Source organism: Lycorma delicatula, chromosome 11 (assembly GCF_047948215.1).
Source record: "Lycorma delicatula isolate Av1 chromosome 11, ASM4794821v1, whole genome shotgun sequence".
NCBI lineage: Eukaryota > Metazoa > Arthropoda > Insecta > Hemiptera > Fulgoridae > Lycorma > Lycorma delicatula.
The window spans coordinates 21,713,484-21,735,158 of NC_134465.1; the positions used below are offsets into that span (position 1 = coordinate 21,713,484).

Consider the following 21,675-nt stretch of genomic DNA (forward strand, 5'->3'; position numbering starts at 1 on the left):
AACCCCATAAACCATGATAAACATACCCAATGACTCACTAATGGATAAATTTTGATGGATTCTATAAGGCAATGAAAGTGGAGGAATATTTACAAATAGTAAGTGGATTGCTGAAAGACTAAAACAAAGTGACTTGTTGATTATGTTCCATACCAAAACTTGGGTTATAAGAATTTCAAGTCTCAATCCAGTATTCCTGCAAAATTCTCACAGGAAAGATAAAATTTTAGGGAAAAATTTGCATGCAAGATATCCATCAACATAAAATAAATGATTTCATAAAAGATATTTAAGGGCAGGTATAAAAAAGTTAATATAAATAAAAATAAGTTTGGCCAATTTGAAAAAAAAAGAATGCACAGCAAAGCACAATGACTTAAATAGTTTATGAAGCCAGCACACTTCATTTCATTTTGTAAAGATACAATCATTTTTAAAGATGTAATAATAGAATTGTCATCTCTCAATAAAAATAGATTTTCTATGATAATTTTACAAACTGAATACACGATATGAATACAATTATACTGAAGAAACATCATGTTATAATAGAATTAGATCTATTATAACAATTTTTCTATATACAACAAATTTTCTGTAAAATAATTTTTCTTCTACAAATTACAAAAATAATGAAAAAAAAACACATTATTCAATTATTTATAAGTATTATTATTATTATTGTTGTTATTACATAAAAAAACTATTTTCTAATTCGTCATCATGTCACAGCCTATTTGTACATTATACCATTCCAAGAAAAATAAAAATAATACAAAGAAAATGTAAAAAACTACACACATGGTTGATTTCTACTAAATTGTGTTAATAGATTCAAGCGTATATAAGAGTAAATAAAACTATCTTCATTATGAAAAAAAAAGAAAGTAGTAATTAATAAAAACAAGAAATTATAATAATATCGGTTAGATTAGGAAAAGAAGCAGATTTCTCTCTAAACAGCTCAACCTGAAATAAAAATCAGCATCTTCCATTATTTAAAACCTATAAACTCAACTCTACAGCTTTAAGTAGCAGCAGAGTATGACTTATTTGTTCTCATCCTGGAAGTAAAGAAAGACATACAAAAAGCTGAGTTTCTTCATTACTGAAGCCCCTCACATTCTAGTAACAAATGCCTAGCAAATAACCTATAAATAGATTCTTTTCTTTAAACTTCTGTAGTTTTTCGTCATTCCAATTGTTATATTACGAGGTAGAAAATTAATATAATAATAGCTTTCTTAAGAGAATTACAAATATTTTTATTAGATTCCTATATGAAAAATCTACAAAATTTTATTGTATTTCAGTTTTCCAATATTCTTTTATTTCTTTAGAAACACACTATTTTACTGCTACGCTGGTTAATTATTATAAACCACGGAAATGTTCAGGATTGATATATATATATATATACTGTTTTTACCGCTTTCTTGATAAGAAAGTCATCAAGTTACTTTCAATAACAGAGTGTAAATCTAACTCAAAATTATTGGTGGAGGAAAATTCTTATAAAATTTTATAGCATTTTCAGATCAAACAAAGAATTATTTTGATCTTTATAAAAAGTATTAGCGATCTGAAATTATAAATTTGTGTTAAATCACAAATACAGATAAAAACAAATACTAAGTACTGTAAATAGCAGAGCCTGAAAGTTAGCATTTTATTTTTTGAAGCTGAGGATAGGTAAAATCTTGAATTACTCACCACAGTAAATCCCAGCTTTGGCTAGCTCATTAAAGAAAGCTGGAATGAATATAAAAACCTTATAATTTTATTTACTTCTTCCCTCATACTTAATGAAATTTGAATGGTTTTAAAAATTAAATATTTTGTGGTCAGATTTCATTTTGAGACTTCATGAATTTTTGAAAATTTAGCCATCTACATGACATACTTGTAAGGTGAATATTCTATTACACAAATTTACCGCATCTGAACTGACTACAACCTCAATTAATTAATATTAGAGAATTCCCTTTTCTGTACAAAAAAAAGATAATACTATAAATTAATTACTTAATATGTGAAGCTTACCTTGTTTACCTTGTACTCCGAAAATGCAGCTGGAGGTGATGGTGAAGCAGGTGGTGAAGCAGGGCATGATGACATTGGTGAATCTGGCTCGCTCATCGGTTCATCTTTAATTAATATAATTGGTGATTCATTACCTTCCCTTGAATTAGTACTATCTCTTCTTAATGTAAAACAACCTTCATCCATATCTAAAAAAAAATGAATTTAATTAGACTATCGAACATATCATACTTATTTCGTATAACAATTAAGACAGCTACCGTTTTGAAATCGACTTCTAGAAATGAAAATTGAAGTGTATGTAACTTATTTATGATGAATATTTAATAACTGAAGACATAAAATAGTTAATCATGATAACAGTATGTAAATTTAATTTATTAATTTGAATTAAAGTATTTATTTATTAATTAACTATACAACAATAACAGGCTGACGTCCAATAACAGTAACTTATGAATGACAATTTTGTAGCATGTGAAAGATTTCATGCCAGTCTAGAAGCTGAAGTGTTCACATGAAAGGCACATTGCCACTCTGCCATGGAGATCAGCAAATGTGAGGATTATACCAAAATTTATTTATTATTGTCTGTTGAAAATAACCAGTGTTCACAATAACATGACATAGTTACAGCAACCATCTACAATCTATAAAATGTATAAATGTATAAAAGTAACTGCCTTTTATACTGGGATTTGAACTTTACAACTACACTTTGAAATCAACTGATTTGTGATGACACGTTCACCACTAGACCAACCCGCTCTAAAATATCATTAAAATATCAATCTAGACATGACTGCTTGATAGTCAGCTATACCTTTATTTTGGTAAAAATATAATTAATATGTACATATATATATGTTTAAAAGAATTTTGAAAATATATGTAAAAAATTTGAAAAAACTTATACTATATAAAAATACTATGCACTTTAATTATCCCACATTAGTAATTATACTAATATAATTGAGCAATATTTATCAGTTTGGAATCAAATATATTTGGTACTATTGAACTAAAAAAATAATGGCTGCAATATTTTGGGATTACAAAGGAATTTTTATAATTAAATTCATGCACTATGCATTATGACCGTAGTAACAATACAAGTTTATTTTGAAATGTTAAAATTCACAATAAATTGAAAAATTTCACAATAAACTATTGAAAAGAAGATTTTAAGATGAGCATGAAACAAATGGGGATACTGCATGACAATATGTGGCAGCATTCTACAGGATGTACAAAGATTTTATCTGAGCAATTTAACTACAAAATTTTTTACCATCTGTTCTAGTCTAGATTTTATACCGAGTGATTACCATAATTTTACCAAAATAAATGTATAGCTGACTATCTAGCACTTTGAAACCAATGAGAAGTTCATCAATCGGATTAATAACTAAATTAATTTGTATTCCTTTGGGAGAGTTCTTCTATAAAGATCTGGAAAACTTAGTGTTATGGTACATACAATATAAGTATCTGAATGTGGGCAATATTATGTGAAGGTATTTCGTAGAGATAAAAAAAAATCTTTTTATATCTCTGTGTGTTTATTTATCGGTTTTATCAGCTGTTTAGAAGTCAATCTTGGAAGCGTTCTCTAATACTAAGTGACAAAAATAGAAATAAACAACCTCCTTTTTCTTGATTCACCAAGAAAAAAATAGAGCCCAAAAAGGTTTTAAAATAAAATAATGCTCATAATTACATCTATTTTAAAATAAAAACAATAATTAATAAATATATCATTACATAAATTCATCCTTTAACAGATCTAAACCCAGAAATACAGCAAAATTAATCTTTTTAAGGTGATATATAATCGTTATATAAATCAATACACGTATGTTTGGTAAGTTACTAAAAAAAAAAAATACTATAGGTCACCTGACATGAGATTTAATTATCCCCTGAAACTGGCATAGTTATTTTTAATAAAACAAGAAATGTAAGGCTTACTAAGGAAACTGAGGAATGAAGTGGTTTCCGGTTTCCTTTTTGTGTTCTGTTACATTTGGCTATACAAAATGACATCTCCTCATTCTGTTAACCACAGGAACTGCTGCAAGATATATACAACAGTAACAGCAATTATACGTACTGCTTCTACTTAGTAGGGCATAGATACAACAATAACTCATTAAAGAAAATGTATGTGTACATCATTAATCTTAAGTGACATTTACGTATGAGACATACTATTGTTAACATTATAATAAAATAAAGCCTATACGACCATTCAGGGATAAACTGGTAAATGCATTTTTTTTTATTGCATCATAAATAATATAAATGTGATATTTAACAGACTGGTAAATTCTATATGTAAATGAAATGTCAAGGAAATCGCATCCTCATTATCTCTGTTTATTTTAAATATAGTTTTATTTATTAAAATATACATACTTATATGTATTATTTATTTTTAATAATATTTCTTTTGTTTCTGTATTAATTTAAGAATGAAGAGTTGTTTTTATATAGTAAAAAAAATTATATACTTCAACTAAAAAAATATTTTTCATTTAACATCATAATGAAATGTTATTTAAATTTAAAAAAAGAGTTTTTTCATATTTGAAATACATAGAATAAGTTACAAAAGATTTTTTCAGAGTTGCTTTTCAGCTTCTACTACGTCCAATTGGTTTTTAATTTTTAAATTTGTTTTTTTTAATGAAAGAAGATGGATTAAACATTTTCAAAACCAATTTATTTGTTAAGAAATGATTAAAAAAATCTATAATATATTGTTATAGATTTTTTACTTATACTTTCATATACAGTGAATTCAAGTTTATAGAAATGTACTTATATAATTCATGTAAAATTATGCCAGTTTAATGACCCAAAATGCTGTTTATAAAACCCACTAATTCCTATGTTTTTTTATTTTATTTGTAAAATAACACAATTTTATTAGTGATTTAGTGTCGATTAAATGTTATAGGGAGGGAGGTAACTTCTCTTTAACCACTAGGAATGAAATTTTGTACGTACTGGCCTGTACAGTACATAATTTCTTAAAGTTGTGTGGGAGTGATGATGATATAATAAAAAAAATTACTCAAAAACTGAGTGAAGTTGAAAATGATGAAGACGAACCGAAAGTAAAATGTGTATTTACACAAGATGCAAAAAATTCATTGACGAACTTCAGCAGTATTTTATGTAAGAAGGTAGTGAAGGAAGCCTGCTAGTAGAACGCAAGTCTGTGCCAAATTTGTATAAGACTAGGTAATGATAGGGAGATGACAGACCAAAACATAAGAATTTTTTTAATAAATTTAACCAAGCAAGAGGCATTAAAGTACATGTTTTTGCATTTCATTGACCAACAAAAGGCAGTCATTATATATCTCTATTTTGTTTATCAAGAATTGTTTTTTATTAATGATGTAAGATAAACAAAAAACAGTTTAATAATGCTGTTTATGTACCTTTAATAATATTTTAAAAATAAAATTCTGAATAAGACATTAAATCGTGTTTAATAATAATTAGTATCTACTGTATTGTAGTTGTATTTACTTACTCACTTTTTTTAATATAGCTTAATAGGGCCAGCTGTTTAGTAGGGCCATATGGTGCTGGCCCTGACGAGGTCCAATTATCTGGAATACATTATATTCAAAAAATCTCTAGTCATTTTAATTTATTTTTATATTACTAAAATAAGCTAGCTTTTATTACTAACTCTAAAATAAGTATCCAAAAATTCCAGGGAGAATTTACCTATTCTATGAAGAATATGGTGTTGTGTACAAATTTGAAGTAAATTAAATTTATAGTCAATACAACTGAAAAGACTGAAAGAATATGACTATCATAATATCTGATCCACATATACATACATTTGTAAAACACTTTTACATCCCGTAATGGTCAGCATTAAAAAAAAATAAAGAAATAAAAATAGTTTGGTTTGCTTGGCATTCCTGCTGCCACCACCCCATTCGGTCGCCCTAAGGCATAAGACCGAATGTCTGTGCCACAAACGGCTACTGAGACATGAAACAGTTTAGCGACCAGTGTCCTAACTAGCTCCTAGAGCTAACCTAAAAGCGTGAGCAGAATAAGCGTGGTACCATACACCACTTGCTTGCGTGTTCCACCGCCCACTTGTCATATATCACTAAAATGGATAGGCGCACCTCGTCAACTACTAAAACATATATGACTATCAATAATTAATTTATCTTCTCAAAGACAGCAATTTACTGCCATGTCTAGGCTGCTGAATGCCAGCATGTACCTGTCTACTATTAAAGTGCTTGGAGATTTAATCTGGCTGGTAGCCAGCCATATCTCTCAGTTAGCTTCCTACAGCAGCAAAGTAGGATTTTTTTTCCCTTAGATAAACTACTGATGTCGGTTGAACAAAGCAACTGCATCAAGGAACTCCCACATGATCTGACAATGCGGCTCTTGCCACATTGACTCGCCACTTGTGAGTGGCCAATTTTCCCCTTGACCTCTAAGTTCCAGGGTGGCCTGAGTCCTAGCCCCCCCAAGAGCTGGGCAATCGAACATCATGTGTTCGTTTGATTGGAACTTCCCGCAGATGTACAACTCATCAGCTGCCAGGTGGAAACGAAACAAATATTGGTTTAAATTTACATGGTTGGAGAGCAGTCGGGCTCCTGTTGCCCTTAAAAACAAAGGAGAGGCATACTATCCCCCCAGATCCTGTATAAATCTATTCAAGGACCCCTTAGTCATGGCGTGCCATTCTTGCTGTCATGCTTCCATTGCGAGGCTATAAAGCCTCCTCCGCAGGCGGGAGGTGGGCAACTGTTCGAAATTTAGAACCGATGCATTGAGATCACCGTTCTGCTTCGGTACGGCCCGGCTCAAAACTGCATCCCAAATACCTCGGCCTCCCTGCCTCTTTGCAATTTTCACATGGCCTGTAAATTCGATTGGGAGAGCTTTCCCAATACAGCAGTGGCCTCGTATAAGGTTGTTTTAAAAACACCAGTGCATACAATTAAAGGCTCTGTGCTGGGCACTCCATAAATTTTGAATAAGTGCTCGTTTTCTTTCTAACGTATGTGCCCAAATGGATGTCGCATGAGAGGCCATACTTTCGAAGACACCTCAGTACACCATGTACAAATGACGGCCCGACAGTCCATAATCCTTTCAAGCAATCCTCCTAAGTTTGTGCATCACAGAGACGGCGTTTGCCGCTACTTGCCTAATGTGGTTGCTAAACAACAACTTCTCATCAAACAAAACGCGTAGGTACTTATGAACTCAAACTTGACTGATTACACAGCCTTTATAATTAATACAGGTGATACGACTGTATGATAATTTGTTTACACCTTTGAGAAGCATAAACTTCATCTTTGGCACAGAAATCCTTAAATTTTGAATGTCCATCCAGCTTTCTGCGGTTGAAAAAGCCGCCTGCGCTTGATCTAGTTGCGGTCATCAATTACCAAGCACAATAAAAATAGTGATGATTTCTTATGAATGTAAAAAAAAAAAAAAACAGATGAAGGAATATGATCCAAATAGCAGTGTTCTGGTTAAAAATTGTAAACAGCATTCAATTAGCTGAATGGTTCCACAACACATGGAAAATTTCATTGAGCAGTATACTAAAAATTGAAGGACATGAAGTAGATTTTACAAAATTAAAAGGTTCATCAAAGTTAAAAATGATTGGATGCAAATTTACTGCTTTGGTAGAGGGTAATCTTACCAATTTTTAATTAGCAATGACAAGATTGATACCTACCTCTTCTCTGGCAATCTACTTAGAATAGTGGTATCATAATGATCTTCCATCTGGAGGTTACAGGGTTCAAATCCAGGTCAGACTTGGAATTTTTCATAAGCTACAAATTTCCATATTCATATTCCTATGTGCAAACTTCTTTGTAAGCTTTTGTGGTGAATTAATTCATCAGTAAAAAAAGTTAAAAAAAATTCTGAATAAATGCCTATGTTAAACAAAATGCAGAAAATTCAAGTTTTTTTTTTTTAATTTTGATGCTGTTAATTAAAAATTCATTAACAGAGTTAATATTGTTTCTGTAAAATAAATTCTTCATTTTATTTTAAATTAGTTGGTAGGAAATATTTTTAATGGTTTGATAATTTATTAAAAATGGCAATGGAAGCAAAATAAGACCTTTTCTCATAAGTCAAAACATTGTGCTCGATTACATGAAAACAGTTCCATTGTCTGATTTGGCAGAGATGGATACTATTTTTTTTTTAAATAAGTGACTATTTTTTTTTTTTTTATATAGTAAAGGTAGCATTTTCATAATTATAAAAACAGGAATAATTTAATATATTTAATTTTCTAAATAAATTAATCAATAAAAATCATGTATGAATTCATCAAAACACCAATCTTAGTATAAACTTACAAATTTATTTAATGAACTTTTTGAATCCATAGATTCATCAACAGCTAGAAAGATCTCTGCCAGGCAATATGTTATCTGACAACTTCAGTTTTTAAAACTAATTATAATAAATCCATAGATTCAAAAATTTTATTATTGTAATACAAAAGTTTATATTAAGTCTGCTGTATTGGTATGTATGTAGATGGTTAATTATTAATTACAACTCACTACATATGTTCATAATATATATATATATCCATTTGTAATAAATGTAGTAAGTTTTAGCTTTCTAGCTATCCAGGAAATGGTGGAATCAGTGATAAGTTGATCATTAAGAGTCACATCTTTGGCATTCATAAATTTATTAAAACTTACATTAATATTTAAAAATATTAGAGTGGTATATTCCACCACTGAATCCCCCTGAAATTTGGAATTGTAAACGCTAAGGTCACTGGCATAGCCAAAGCCAGAAGTTATGCCATTATTGCAGTGATCAAAAATGCCACTGTAAATGTATTAATAAAAAAAAGTAAAGAAATAAAAGGATTCATATTTTCTCAAATACATATTTCTACTATGAAAAACTATTACATACCATGAATTTGTTAATTTTTTTCTTTTAATTATGACTATTCATTTAAAATATTAAGCCCAATGAGATTTTTTAAATTATAATACATAGACAAATTAATTTTTCCTTTTTTTTTTAGTTAAAAAAAAAGAAAGATCAATTAATTATTTTTACTAACACTATAGCATGACAATTAGTTAAATGCTAAACAATTTAAAATTGTATTGTACTTTGTAATTTTTATTACACTGTTAATCTTTTCCTTTTAATCTAAATTATCTGTAACATTACTGTTTACTAGTTTTTTTTCTCCTACTCGTTACTAAGTAGTAAGTCTAATAAGTTGTAAGTCTAATTTTAGCAACTGATATTTTTAAAATCAGAGACAAATCAAATTGTCAGTTAAATTAAGCGTACTGACTAAAGAGGATTGGTTAACACAGGCATAGAAATCAAATTAAAAGAAATTAATTTTTTTTAACAAATAGCTGTTAAGGATAAAATTAAAAATGACAGTATTGGATACGTACAGTAAACTAAAAGGAAAATAAAACTAGATAGTAACAAGCTCATTATATGTACAAAAAACAAAATTAATTGGATACGGTCATACATTGTTTGGAAACTGCTTGTAAAATAGATTAATGAAGAATTAGAATTAGAATTAAAAAAAAAAAATGTAATTTTTTTTTTTTTTTTTAAATAGCTAATCAATCCATTACCTTCTGAGAATTATACCTGATTAAATAACTTTATTCTCATGAGAATTAAATTTAATATACTATAAATAGTTCGTCAGTAAATAACGGATTTGTTGTTTTGTTTTTATTGCTGCATCATTCCAATTGGAAATACTATTGATGCATTAACTGGAACCGTTTGCCTTGCGGTAATGAATCTCAGATGTGCATCTAATTATCAGGTGATTCAGGATGAATAGTCTAATCTATAACCACCTGTATGCCTTAACACTATCAGAAAAATATGTACACTGGAAGAAAGACTTTAGTCAATCACTTTAGTCAATAGGGTAAACATATGGGAGGTGGACTGGTATAATTGGGGTCACAATGTGTGATGGTATCTCTCCGCTGAGGTTATAGATATATAGTTGAAAAATTTACTAAACGAAAATGTTTCAAAATTGATTAAAAAAAAATAAAAATAAAACTTTTAAATTTATTATTATTCCTTTTATGAAAGTAATCAGACATAAGAATATTTAACACGTGCGTGCATACACACACACACACACACACACATTTTTTTCAAAATTTTAAGATAGAACTAATTCTATGATGATTAAAAAAGATAAATAAATATTTATATTTTTTCTCAAATTGTCATACCTTTTTTTCTTGATATAAAGTTTTATCTTATCTTACGTTTATAAATGACAACGAATAGCACATGAGGAGTTAGTCAGTCCAAGTGAGAGAAGTTTAAAGGGTTTTTCTTTTTTTCCCCTGACTTTCAGGAGCCAGACATGCAACTAAGCATAAACTCAGCTCTATGGGGTGCTATTGCCTCTAACCAATTCGTAGGGAACAAAGTTCCTGCCAGATAGTCAGGACTCTGTCTTTTAGGTATCATGCCTCTAATGAGAGGATCCCAAAGGATCCCCCACCAGTACTTAGTTTTTACGCCTTGCCTCTAATGGAGAACCTCCTAAAGGATTCCTCATCGGGACTATTCTTACATTCTCCCAATGGTACTGCAAGGGAGTCCTCACCAGATCACTATAAGCAGGAGACCAAGGCCTCTCACCCCCTCCCGGATGAGGCTGTCCCTCATAGATACCATGATATTCCTATGAAGAAGCAGTTCCAGATTTCAATGGAGCCATCTTACATCCCCGACCCCCGAGCACATGACCATGTGACATGCAGGATAAACATCTAGAGTCCTGCTTGCAATCCTTGTGTAAATGGTCGGCCTTACCGCATGTAAAAGAATGGCCACTTCTGTCTGCACCAGAACAGAAATTGGCTCTGTGGCCTGGATTCCAACATATGAAGCAAAGGTCGTTGTATGTACACCACAACACTCGGCAGGCCACCCACCCAATTCAAACTCGTCTATCAGACAGTAGTTTGTCTGCCAGGATGGGCAACACTGCCAGTATAACCACTTGAGTGGAGCCGTAAGCTGGCTGCATTGATAGGATGTCAGTAGTGACCAACCCACCTTTTGTCTTGCGAAGCTCCCGAAGAAACTCGTCCTGTGACGACACAGGGAGGGCATCCACGTTCTTAACCAGGACCTGGGCTCTTCTTCCACCCATACCCGCCAGGCCCATAGTACCACCCGCCACCTTTTTGGCAATATCCTTCCCAAGGAGGTCTGCCACGCCACTGTCTGCTCGAACCCGGAGGTGGAGGTCCTCCCCTTGGACTCCAGCTTCCCCTGGTGAAACTGCCTGTTTCACCAGTTTAATGGGTTTACACTAAATTATATTCACCTTTCACTTTTAATTTGGAAGGCTCTATAAAGTGATAACATATCAATCTCTAAACAATTTTATATATATACATATATATATTTATTTTTTTAAAGCAACAACAGAAATATGATTTTGTAGCGTTTCATAGTTGTTGTTGGTTATTTTATTTTATTTGTTTAAGTTTTATTATTTTTTTTATTTTTATAGATTCTTTTCTATTTCCAGATGGTTACTGTTTAAAAATCAAAATGTGAATATAGGTAGATATTTTAAAATTATTTTTTAAATAATTGCTGAGGATTTTCTTTTTATAAAAAGAAAAACTAGGATACCTTAAGCTGTCTGTGTCTTAAGGCATCCATGACTGTTTAATTTAATATAAAAAAATTACCCAATTGAAGGAGAATCTTGATGAACAATATTCAGTTCAACTTAATTCTTATAAACATCACACAATTCTGCTGAAGAAATAGAAATGTTTTAGGAATAACTAAACCATTTCTTGGGTGGTTCTTTATTTTTTGGAGGAAAATTTTTTTTATTGCAGCTTGTATCTAAGTTCATTTTAAGGTTCATTTTTTAAAACACAAATAAAATCTGAAACAATATATATGTATATACACATGTATTAATATAAAAGAGACATTTAAAAAAAGATTGCAATGAAAGTTAATACAGAAGAATAGAATCTGTTGCTAATAAAAGTAATGTCCCTGTCAAATGTTAGAATTTATTACTTATGATCAAAGGTAATATTAAATTTCTTCCACTATTACAGATCTTTAACTTTCTACTTGCTTTCATTATAATCGTCCCCTTCACTTACTGGCTTCACAGAATTCTCTCTCTCTCTGCATATATATATATATATTCAATAGTAAATTAAATTTAAACCACCAAAACGCAGTAAATAGATAAGTTAAACTTACCATATTAAATCTAATTACCAATTTTTACAGGATTCTGTATCTAAAGTTGGTATTTAATTCTTTAAATACATTAAAAACAATTGTTTTTAAAAATATTGAATTTAAGAATTGTTATTGTTATATAAATTTTTATTGTCATATGAATTTTGTTATGGATGAATTCTCACTGCTGTCCATTACTGGAATGATAAAATATTATATCATCAAATATTACATCACTACAATAGTACTGGAATGATTACTGGACAGCAGAATTTGCATGTTCGTCCAAACAAAATTCAAAATTTATACAACAATAACAATTTCCACAATTTCTAAATTCAAAATTTTTAAAAACAATGATTTTAATGGAATTATAGGATTAAATACCAACTGACGATGCATGGGATCCACGAAAATCAATTATTGGAATTAATATAAGTTTAATTTAATCTACTATGTTTAAATTCGATTTAATATTAAATTTAATTAGTACAGTGGGTAATATATTAATGAACTATTTGAATTTTCAAAAAAAAATTGTATGTGTGTTCTCTATCTCACTCTCTCTCTTTCTCTCACATACACACACACACAACACACACACAATGTTGTGGGCTTGCACATACATGCAAGTTTAATAATTATATAAAACATATTTTGAACATCCATTACAAAATAAAATTATTTACAGACATCTATTTTCAACTGTTTTATATAATCATTTCTTAATGATTCAAGATTAAATATATTTATTTTTTCAAACGTAATAAAACTGTTTTCTGGACATCATCATTAACAAAAAATTGAATAAAGATTTAGATTATATTTTTGGAATAACTAGTAAATATTGCTAATTTCGTATTGAATTTAATAAAATTTGTGATTTATAATGAAAATGAATTAAGAAGTGAAATATTAAAATAAAATACAAAACCATTATTAATTGCAGAAGATTTAAGCCGTGATGAAAAACAGTTTTATGTTAATTGTAAGCACGGTTTTCAAGGGCACCAGACTCAATATTTATTAAATTCTTTTTGATTATTGTATAATTTGTAATTATTTTTCAAACTACTTTTAACAGTAGTATAAAATAAAAAGGCTGGAAAAGTATTGCATGACTTTCCCAGCTATTAAAAATAAAAATTATAAGAGTTAGAGCCAAAAAACAAAAAAAAATATATAAAAAAAAGAATATATTTTTTAGAGGAAGGGAATAAATTTTAAGACAAATTTTTTAAAGATATTCATACATAGGTTAAGCTAAATAAATTTGCTTAAGTACAGTTTTCTCTAAAATCTAACACCCGCTTCAATAAAGGCTGGCATAAGAAAAAGAAAATTCTCCAAAAAAAAATTTGTACACTTTGAGTCTGGGGTTTTGTAACTGAAACAAAAAAATTGTTGACATTTCTTGAAGTTTATACATGAAGTATAAACTTTAAAAAATCATTTGAAAAAATATTATCAAAGGGAGATAGCGAAAATACAAAAAAAAATATACATCAATTAAAAAAAAAAAAAATTGATTCTGAAAAAAATTGAAATTGATTTACTGCAATATACCCGACTCCTCTAACGAATTTTTGGGGAAAAATTAATATGATCAATGCCCCCATTACAGAAATATTTGAGCCAAATTTGAAGGAAATTGGTTTGGTCAATCCTGTGATATAAGGTCAAAAGTCAATCCTAAAATATAAGGTCAAAAGCAGTGTGAACACATACATACATAAATTAATTTTTTTATTCTAGATGGCCTAGTTGGACCCTTAAACCTACAGATTTGTCAAACCCTGCTATCCAGTTTTGACATGATCACATTCTTTCGCTTTTAATATAGCTCTTCCAGCTACATTCATTGAGAAAGTAAAAACACACCAACATTAATATTTACAAAATAATAACATCTAAAGTTACATGGTGATGATTGATTGAAGTGAACAGTTGGCTATCTTTCTGAAAGTTGTACTGGCCACCATTTTAAAATGAAACATTTTATGAGAAATTGATATGCAGATTGTCCTGTCAATAAGGAATTTTACAGAAAAATTTCACAAAATCATAAAACAGATTTGGCCAAATGAATTTATGTGTTGGTGACAAACGCAAAAACAGAAAAAATTCCCAAAAGTGAAGTTAAGTAGCCTCTTGGTTAATTCGATCAACAACAGAATTTATTTTCTATACCAGCAAAAAACAAAAGCAAAAGAATAACAAAAGTTGATTCCATTATACAGGATTCGGGCATGTAGCTAGAATTTTTTTTGGGGGGCTAATGGGGCTAAAATAATAATGAATATCATTTTATATTGATAGTTTTTTATACTTTATTGCAGTTGAAAAATATAAAACATATGCTTAGATTTAATACATAATTTACTACGCAAATAACAATCATAATGTTAGTATATAATTTTTTTCATAATCTACATTTATACTTCACACTAATACATTTACACTCCAATAAAAGTATGAATTATTAGAAAACCGTTTGTTGATTTTTCTCTCTCGCTATAATATCTAAAACTTCATCTGGATTAACAGTAATATCTCTATCCATTGATAAAGAAACTAACAAACTTAATCTTCCATCCCCCTTGTTATACGCAATCGTTTGAACTCTCTTCATTGTGGAGAATGAGCATTCATTAGTACATCTTGTTACCGAAAGAGTCGCTAAAACTTGCAAGAGTTAATGGATATTCGGCAAATATTCTTTATTGTAGCAATCCAATATTTCAATCACTTTTGGATTGCATTTTAAATTTAATGACTTTTGTCTCCAAATATGATACTCCGCTTGGAGGACAGATTCAGAACATTTATTATCATAATCACTAAAATTTTTAGTTTATCCACTTTTCCAGGACTAGCTGAACCTGGCAAAATAACTAGAAAACTTTTTGAAGATTATTGGAACATCGCACTCTTTAGCTGCTTACGCATGTGTAAAAGCAAGTGCTGGATTTCTGGCTTGCGGGAAATCCCCAGTAATCAATTATTTTTATTAGTATTACGTTGAGTAACGGTGTTACTCTTGCAGGGTCGAGTAACGGCAAATTAATGTATATACGAGAAAATAATGACTAGGGAGATGATTATGTACTTTTTTATCTCAAATTTTATGAAAATACTTTTCAGATGTTATACATTACGAGAATTTAAAATGCTAAAAATAAATTTTTTGGACCCAACTTACTAGATTTAACCCCTGAATGATAAAGTCTAATAAATGTTCGGCAACGGGGGCTGCAGCACCCATCACCTGACAATTTCAATGGGGGCTATAGCTCCCTTAATCCCTTGCTTGCTATGTGCATGAAGATTATAAATGAACAAGCACAACAAATACTGATTAACATGAACCTATATAAGCACATGTAAAAATAAACTAAACTGTAGTGATTGTAAGAATACTACACTGTGTATCAGATGTGGATTCAGCCATTAAGAATAGCGTCAAAGCATTACATAAATAATATAATCATCTTTGACAAATAACCTTATAGATACTATTAAAAACATACAGTCACACGTGCACAGGTATTAACTAAGAAATTCAAATTAATAGTATTTGTACATAAAAGCCAAATACTTATTCACTTTTGAATAATAGATACCTAAACATCATTCCATAAATTATCATCATTATATAATATCATTCCATAAAACAGTTGCCTAAACATCATTCTGTAAACTTACCTGCACTGAAAATATTTTTTCTTTAAGTTTATTTTTGTTTTATAATCTTCTTTAAAATGAATTTAATAGGTAACACTCATATATGTAACAATATATATCCTTTCTTGACTGAATTTTCAAAAATATTTCAGATATGAAATGATTTTAATTTTCTACAATAGATTTTTTTCTGTACTTTTTTCTCTACAGTTCTTTTGTCAAATAACGTTTTTGGAATATTTTTCTAACATTGGATTTATCAAAATTTTGTAGAGATGTTATATCACTAAATTGTATATCTGGGTGGACGGTGGTGATGAAGTGCAGGGACTCTCGAGCCCCTGAGCTAAAAGACTGAGTCCTGGCAGGGCCGTCCCTCTGGGGGTTTCCCCGTTAGAGGCGAAGCACAAAGGACCAAGTCCCAGTTACTGGGTGATAGAGGCCAGGAACAGCATAGCTGGGCTTGGCATTTCTCTTGTCTGGCGACTAGAGGCAAAGGCACCTCCCGGAATCGTGTTCATGCTTAATTGGGGGGTCTGGTTCCAGGATTTAGGGAAAAAAAATTGTATATCTGGCTGGCCTCCTTGGCGTAAGTGGTAGTGTCTCGGTCTTTCATCCAGAGGTCCCGGGTTCGAATCCTGGTCAGGCATGGCAATTTTTCACACGCTACAAAAATTGTCATTCATCTCATTCTCTGAAGCAATACCTAATGGTGGTACCAAAGGTTAAAAAAAAAAATTGTACATCTGATTTTACATCTTGCACACATTGTATGTGAACAATTTCATATATATAAAATTATATTCATTTGATCAACCTAACTACAGGATCAATTATGTGATCAAATAAATATAATTTTGTACAGAGGAATATGATTCTTAAAAGAATTGATTTCATATTTAATATATATATATATATATATATATATATATATATAAATAATATAATAATATATTACAAATAATGAGAATAATAACTGTTTAAACAGAGAATTTATATTAATTTATTTACTCTTTATCAAATTATATTTAATATCTTTCAATAATTATTGTTTTGCAAAGATAATAAAGTGCTTCATACATATACAAAAATAAAATACAAACGTACACACAAAAAATAAATGACCAGCACAATTAATGCTGATTGTATATTATACTGATTACAGTAAGTTGCATATTATTATTTTATAATCAGCAATTAATATTATAATAAATTACCAAAATCAGCAAAGATAATTATTTGCAATGTTAATACAAATATAAAATAATTTATTAAATTAAAATTTTATCAAATTTACTTTTTAAAATTTTTAAAAATAACTTTTTAAAATAAAAAAATAAATAAAAATTTACAAGTGTGTGTTGGGTACCATAAAATAACTGTTATAAAATGATGAAGATCATAAGTCAGTTATAAAAGTAGCATACTCCATTTCAAAAACAACAAGCATATCACGCTAAATTTAGAAGAGTGAAGTGGAAAAGTAATGGAATTTCCCATTCTTTTTTAAAGAACCAAATACATAGCAAGATATCAGCATGCCAAGTTAACTGAAATCCATGTGATTCAAACTTAGACATAATCCTTCACTTCATTTGCCACAGGGATTGACTAATTACTTTCTAAGAAAATATTTTTTGACTCATGTTGCTTGTAAATCAGATTCTTTACCAATGTCACAACTGTAATAAGAACTGACTGTATAAAACAACAAATTAATGTTTCTATTTTTGTGAGAAACAAAGTATTGTATAAGCTTTGTTCTTTGTGTATGGACTGTGGAATGTGTAGGTTTGGTTTGGAAGGCTTTAATGCATATCATAAACAAGTGAATGCTGCCATAAAATGAGGCTCCATGAATTACTACTGGGTATCTTAAATTTACACCTATACAGAGACTTTATTTCCTCATGGACATTGCTCCATTTCACATATAAAGAAAGTATTATAAATGAAAGTGGGAAGAAACAGGAGAAATATCCATTATATAATCATCTTCCCTGGTTTGTTGACTCTGCTTAAGAAAACGTTTTCTGTCATGATCTCAAATCCTCAAAACCCCTCAACTGCAAAATAAAATAAATTAAGATAAATAAATAAAAATAAAGGAGGAATTTGCATTTAAAGTGTCCTCTTACACAATGTTTGCAGTTGAGAGCTGAGGTTTCAAGGTCCAGGACAAATCTTCAAGGAAGCTGCTGTCTGTTGAATCAGACATCCTTTACAATGAGGGAGTCGTACAGACTAATCTTGTCTTTTTTTATGTCATCAACTGAAAAATCCTGTACGAAACAAGATATTTTCATATTACATGAAAACTTTGATCTCTTTTTTTGGACTGATAAAAAAAAACTTGGAAGTAAAGTAAGTAAACTGTATCCAATCAGAGGAGAAAGAGATCCTTACTTATGATTTTAATGATAACTCATTACATAATCTTTTCTGATAAAACTTTATCTTTAATTTCAGATTCTAGTCAAATCTTATATCCGGTTATTAAATCAGGAAAATTACATAATTTAAAGGAATTTTGTTTATTAATGTAATAAAAAGTTTAATTAAATGATATAAATTTTTCTCTGAGAAAAGTCAGCATTAAAGAACCCTAAATTTTGTTTACCTCTAATTCAATTTTCCCACAAATTAAATGTTTATAAATCAGTTTATATTATTGTCTGCATATAAACACCATTGGTGACAAATATCAACAGAATTTCCTTAATTTTTGGTCTGATATAAAATATTTTTGAATCTTTTTTATTTCTTTATAATTTATTCAATTTTTAAAAAAATATGTTCACATACCAAAATTTCTTTCATCCGTTTTTCCTTTCATGACTTAATTAGGTACACAATTTTAACTTAATTCCATCAATTTTTTTTTCCTTTTCCTTACTAAATCAACATGCTCCTCTACTTTATCATCATTCTCAACATCTCATCATTCTATTCAATTGCCTTGCCTGATACTTTACTTTATCCTTATTGTTTTTCTTTATGGTCAGCGACACGACAGTAGTTCTTCTATCTTTTTTCTAAAAATAATATCAATTCTGTTTAGTCCAATATATTCCAAACTACTGTTTCTTTACATTGTCATCTTGGGACGACCTCTTTTCCTTTTGACATCCATTTCAATCTATCTCATCTTCTTTAGTATATGTTCCTTCTCTAATCCCTCCAAGATAATCTCCATCTAAGGACATGCTCCATCAACCTTTTCAATGTACTTGCATTTTATTTAGCTCCCTATCCCTCCATAATACTCTGAAGGTCCATCTAAGCATACATATCTATATAGAATGTAGAGTTAAAAAATCAGTTTAACGGTATATTGTTTTAAGTAATATGTCGTTTAATGGAATAAGTTTCAAATCAACATTAGATAAAACAATAACATAAATATATGGTTATAGGAAGAATAAATCAAGAAGAAATTGATTAAATGGTCAAGGAAATTGAATTAAAGATCAAGGAATGGAATTAAATTGAATTGAAGAAAATTGATTAAATGGTCATTATCAATTTACAAAATGGTAAGTGCTTTTGGGGGTAATTAGGAAATTTCTTGAAGCTTAGCCAAATTTATATATTGGAAGTTGTTACGAGTTGGTAAATTATTTTGTTCAAAATGAAAACAATAAAATACTCGTAGTACAAAATTTACTAATTAAAAAACAAAAATAATTACGATGTCATTTTTTAAATTAAATAAATTTTATATCAATTTTTACATTTTAATTTCTTTTTTCAGAAAAAGTAAAACGTGAAGAATAAATAAAATAATCATTTATGAGCAAGAGCATAAAATTAAGTTCACTTATCTTGAAAAAATTGTACATATGTCTGTCCTAACATGAGGGTTTAATTCATGGTAGATTATTTATTATACCAGTGTGTTCTACATTTCCTAGTAGTTAATGACATATGTGATTACTCTAGGGATGTTTAATACACTAATGAAATGAAACTGTTCAGTGGAGTGGTCAATGGAATGATTTTTTTTTTTTACTAAACAGTATTATTTAAGAGGGGGTTTACTGAACACCTCTTCATTCCATTACATTAACAGCCTAATACGCATTTGAGTATTAAGCTTTTAAACATTTCAAATTGAAGGCTTTTAAAAATTTAAAAAGCCTTAATTTTTTTCTTTTAAGGAACCTTAAAATACCTGAGAACATGACATACTATTTTGATTACATTAACATTAACCCACATCTGACATCCTCAATGAATCCACCAACTTATTTAAACACTTTGATAATTGAATACAGTAAATTTGATAATATTGCATTTTATTTCATTCCCATTTCAAATCCTGCCTTTCTAATTTTACTAGCAAAATTTAGAACAATTTCTGTTGCGCTTTCTTCTAATTGTCTTCTTTCAGAATAATATGATCTGAAAAAATAAACCCGTAGTTATCTCTGCTGAATAATCTTCATCTGTAAGTAAAATAAAAAGAAACAGAACCCAATGGGTTGGTCTAGTGGTATATTCATCATCGAGCTGATTTCAAATTCGAATGTTCTTAGGTTCAAATCCTAATAAAGGTAATTGCTTTTATTCGTATTTGAATACTAGTTCATGGTTACTGATGTTTTTTGGTGGTTAGGGTTCAATTAACCACATGTCTCTGGAACGGTTTGCTGGAGTCTGTTCATGTCTAGACATTTGACGGTACATTTACAGTTACACTCCAGCCACTAACAACTTTAATTGTTGATGTAATCATTAATATAAAAAGAAAAAACAAAGAAAACAAACAGACCCAGCAGAGATCCCTTTTCTTTTTCCTGTTTAGCATCTGGTAATAATACTTCAGAGGATGAATGAGGATGACATGTATGAGTGTAAATTAAGTGTAAGTCTTGTACAGTCTCAGTTCGACCCTGAGATGAGTGGTTAATTGAAACCCAACCAAAAAAGAACACCGGCATCCACGATCTAGTATTCAAATCCGTGTTAAAATAACTGGCTTTATTAGGACTTGAACGCTGGAACTCTCGACTTCCAAAATCAGCTGACTTGGGAAGTCGCGTTCACCACTTGACCAACCCGGTGGGTTCAGTACAGGTCCCTGAAACACTCCATACTTTACTAGGAATGGCCCATCCAACACAGAAACAGTACTTACTCTAACCGCACAGATTATTCTTATTTTTTCTCAGGTAAGTCTATATGTTTGACATTAATCTTGTCTTAAATCTGTTGAATGCCATCGCATAATCCAAAATGGAAAAATGTATTTTTTTAAAACTCACATCCGATTGACTATAATTTGCAAAAAAAATTACTTATAGGAAAATGAAATTAGAAAAAAAATATAAAGAGGAGCAGTTGATAGAGAATATTTATAATTTAATAACAGCTTTAATTACGAAATAAAAAAAATTACCGAAATAACAGTAAATAAAAGAAATTAATAATTAGATTTACTTTTGGAATAGATTGAAAAATAAGTGTATATATATATATATATATATACATTATAAGTTTTTTCTGATTATGTGTAGCCTATATTAATATTATTTATACCTATATATGTATAAATATTGGTCACGCAATCCACAGAAACACTGATAATAAAGAATTATATCTATAAAACTGTATATTTCTATACAGCTTACACCA

At 29.6% G+C, this 21,675-nt stretch overlaps 1 protein-coding gene across 3 annotated transcripts in view; it reads right to left on the reverse strand.

The window, feature by feature from the left end:
* Positions 1 to 21,675, reverse strand: part of LOC142332294 (cyclic AMP response element-binding protein A-like) — a 505,070-nt gene that overhangs the window by 24,737 nt on the left and 458,658 nt on the right. Inside the window, exons 1-2 of one of the 3 annotated variants that reach the window (XM_075378644.1) lie at positions 11,188 to 11,399; positions 2,044 to 2,231 (exon numbers count right to left, since the gene is read on the reverse strand). In XM_075378644.1, the coding sequence (XP_075234759.1) occupies positions 2,044 to 2,231; positions 11,188 to 11,299 (300 nt within the window). In that variant the 5' untranslated portion in view covers positions 11,300 to 11,399. Of the gene's footprint in view, positions 1 to 2,043; positions 2,232 to 11,187; positions 11,400 to 21,675 lie in introns of those variants that run through there. The other 2 variants (XM_075378642.1, XM_075378641.1) reach the window with 2 other exon arrangements.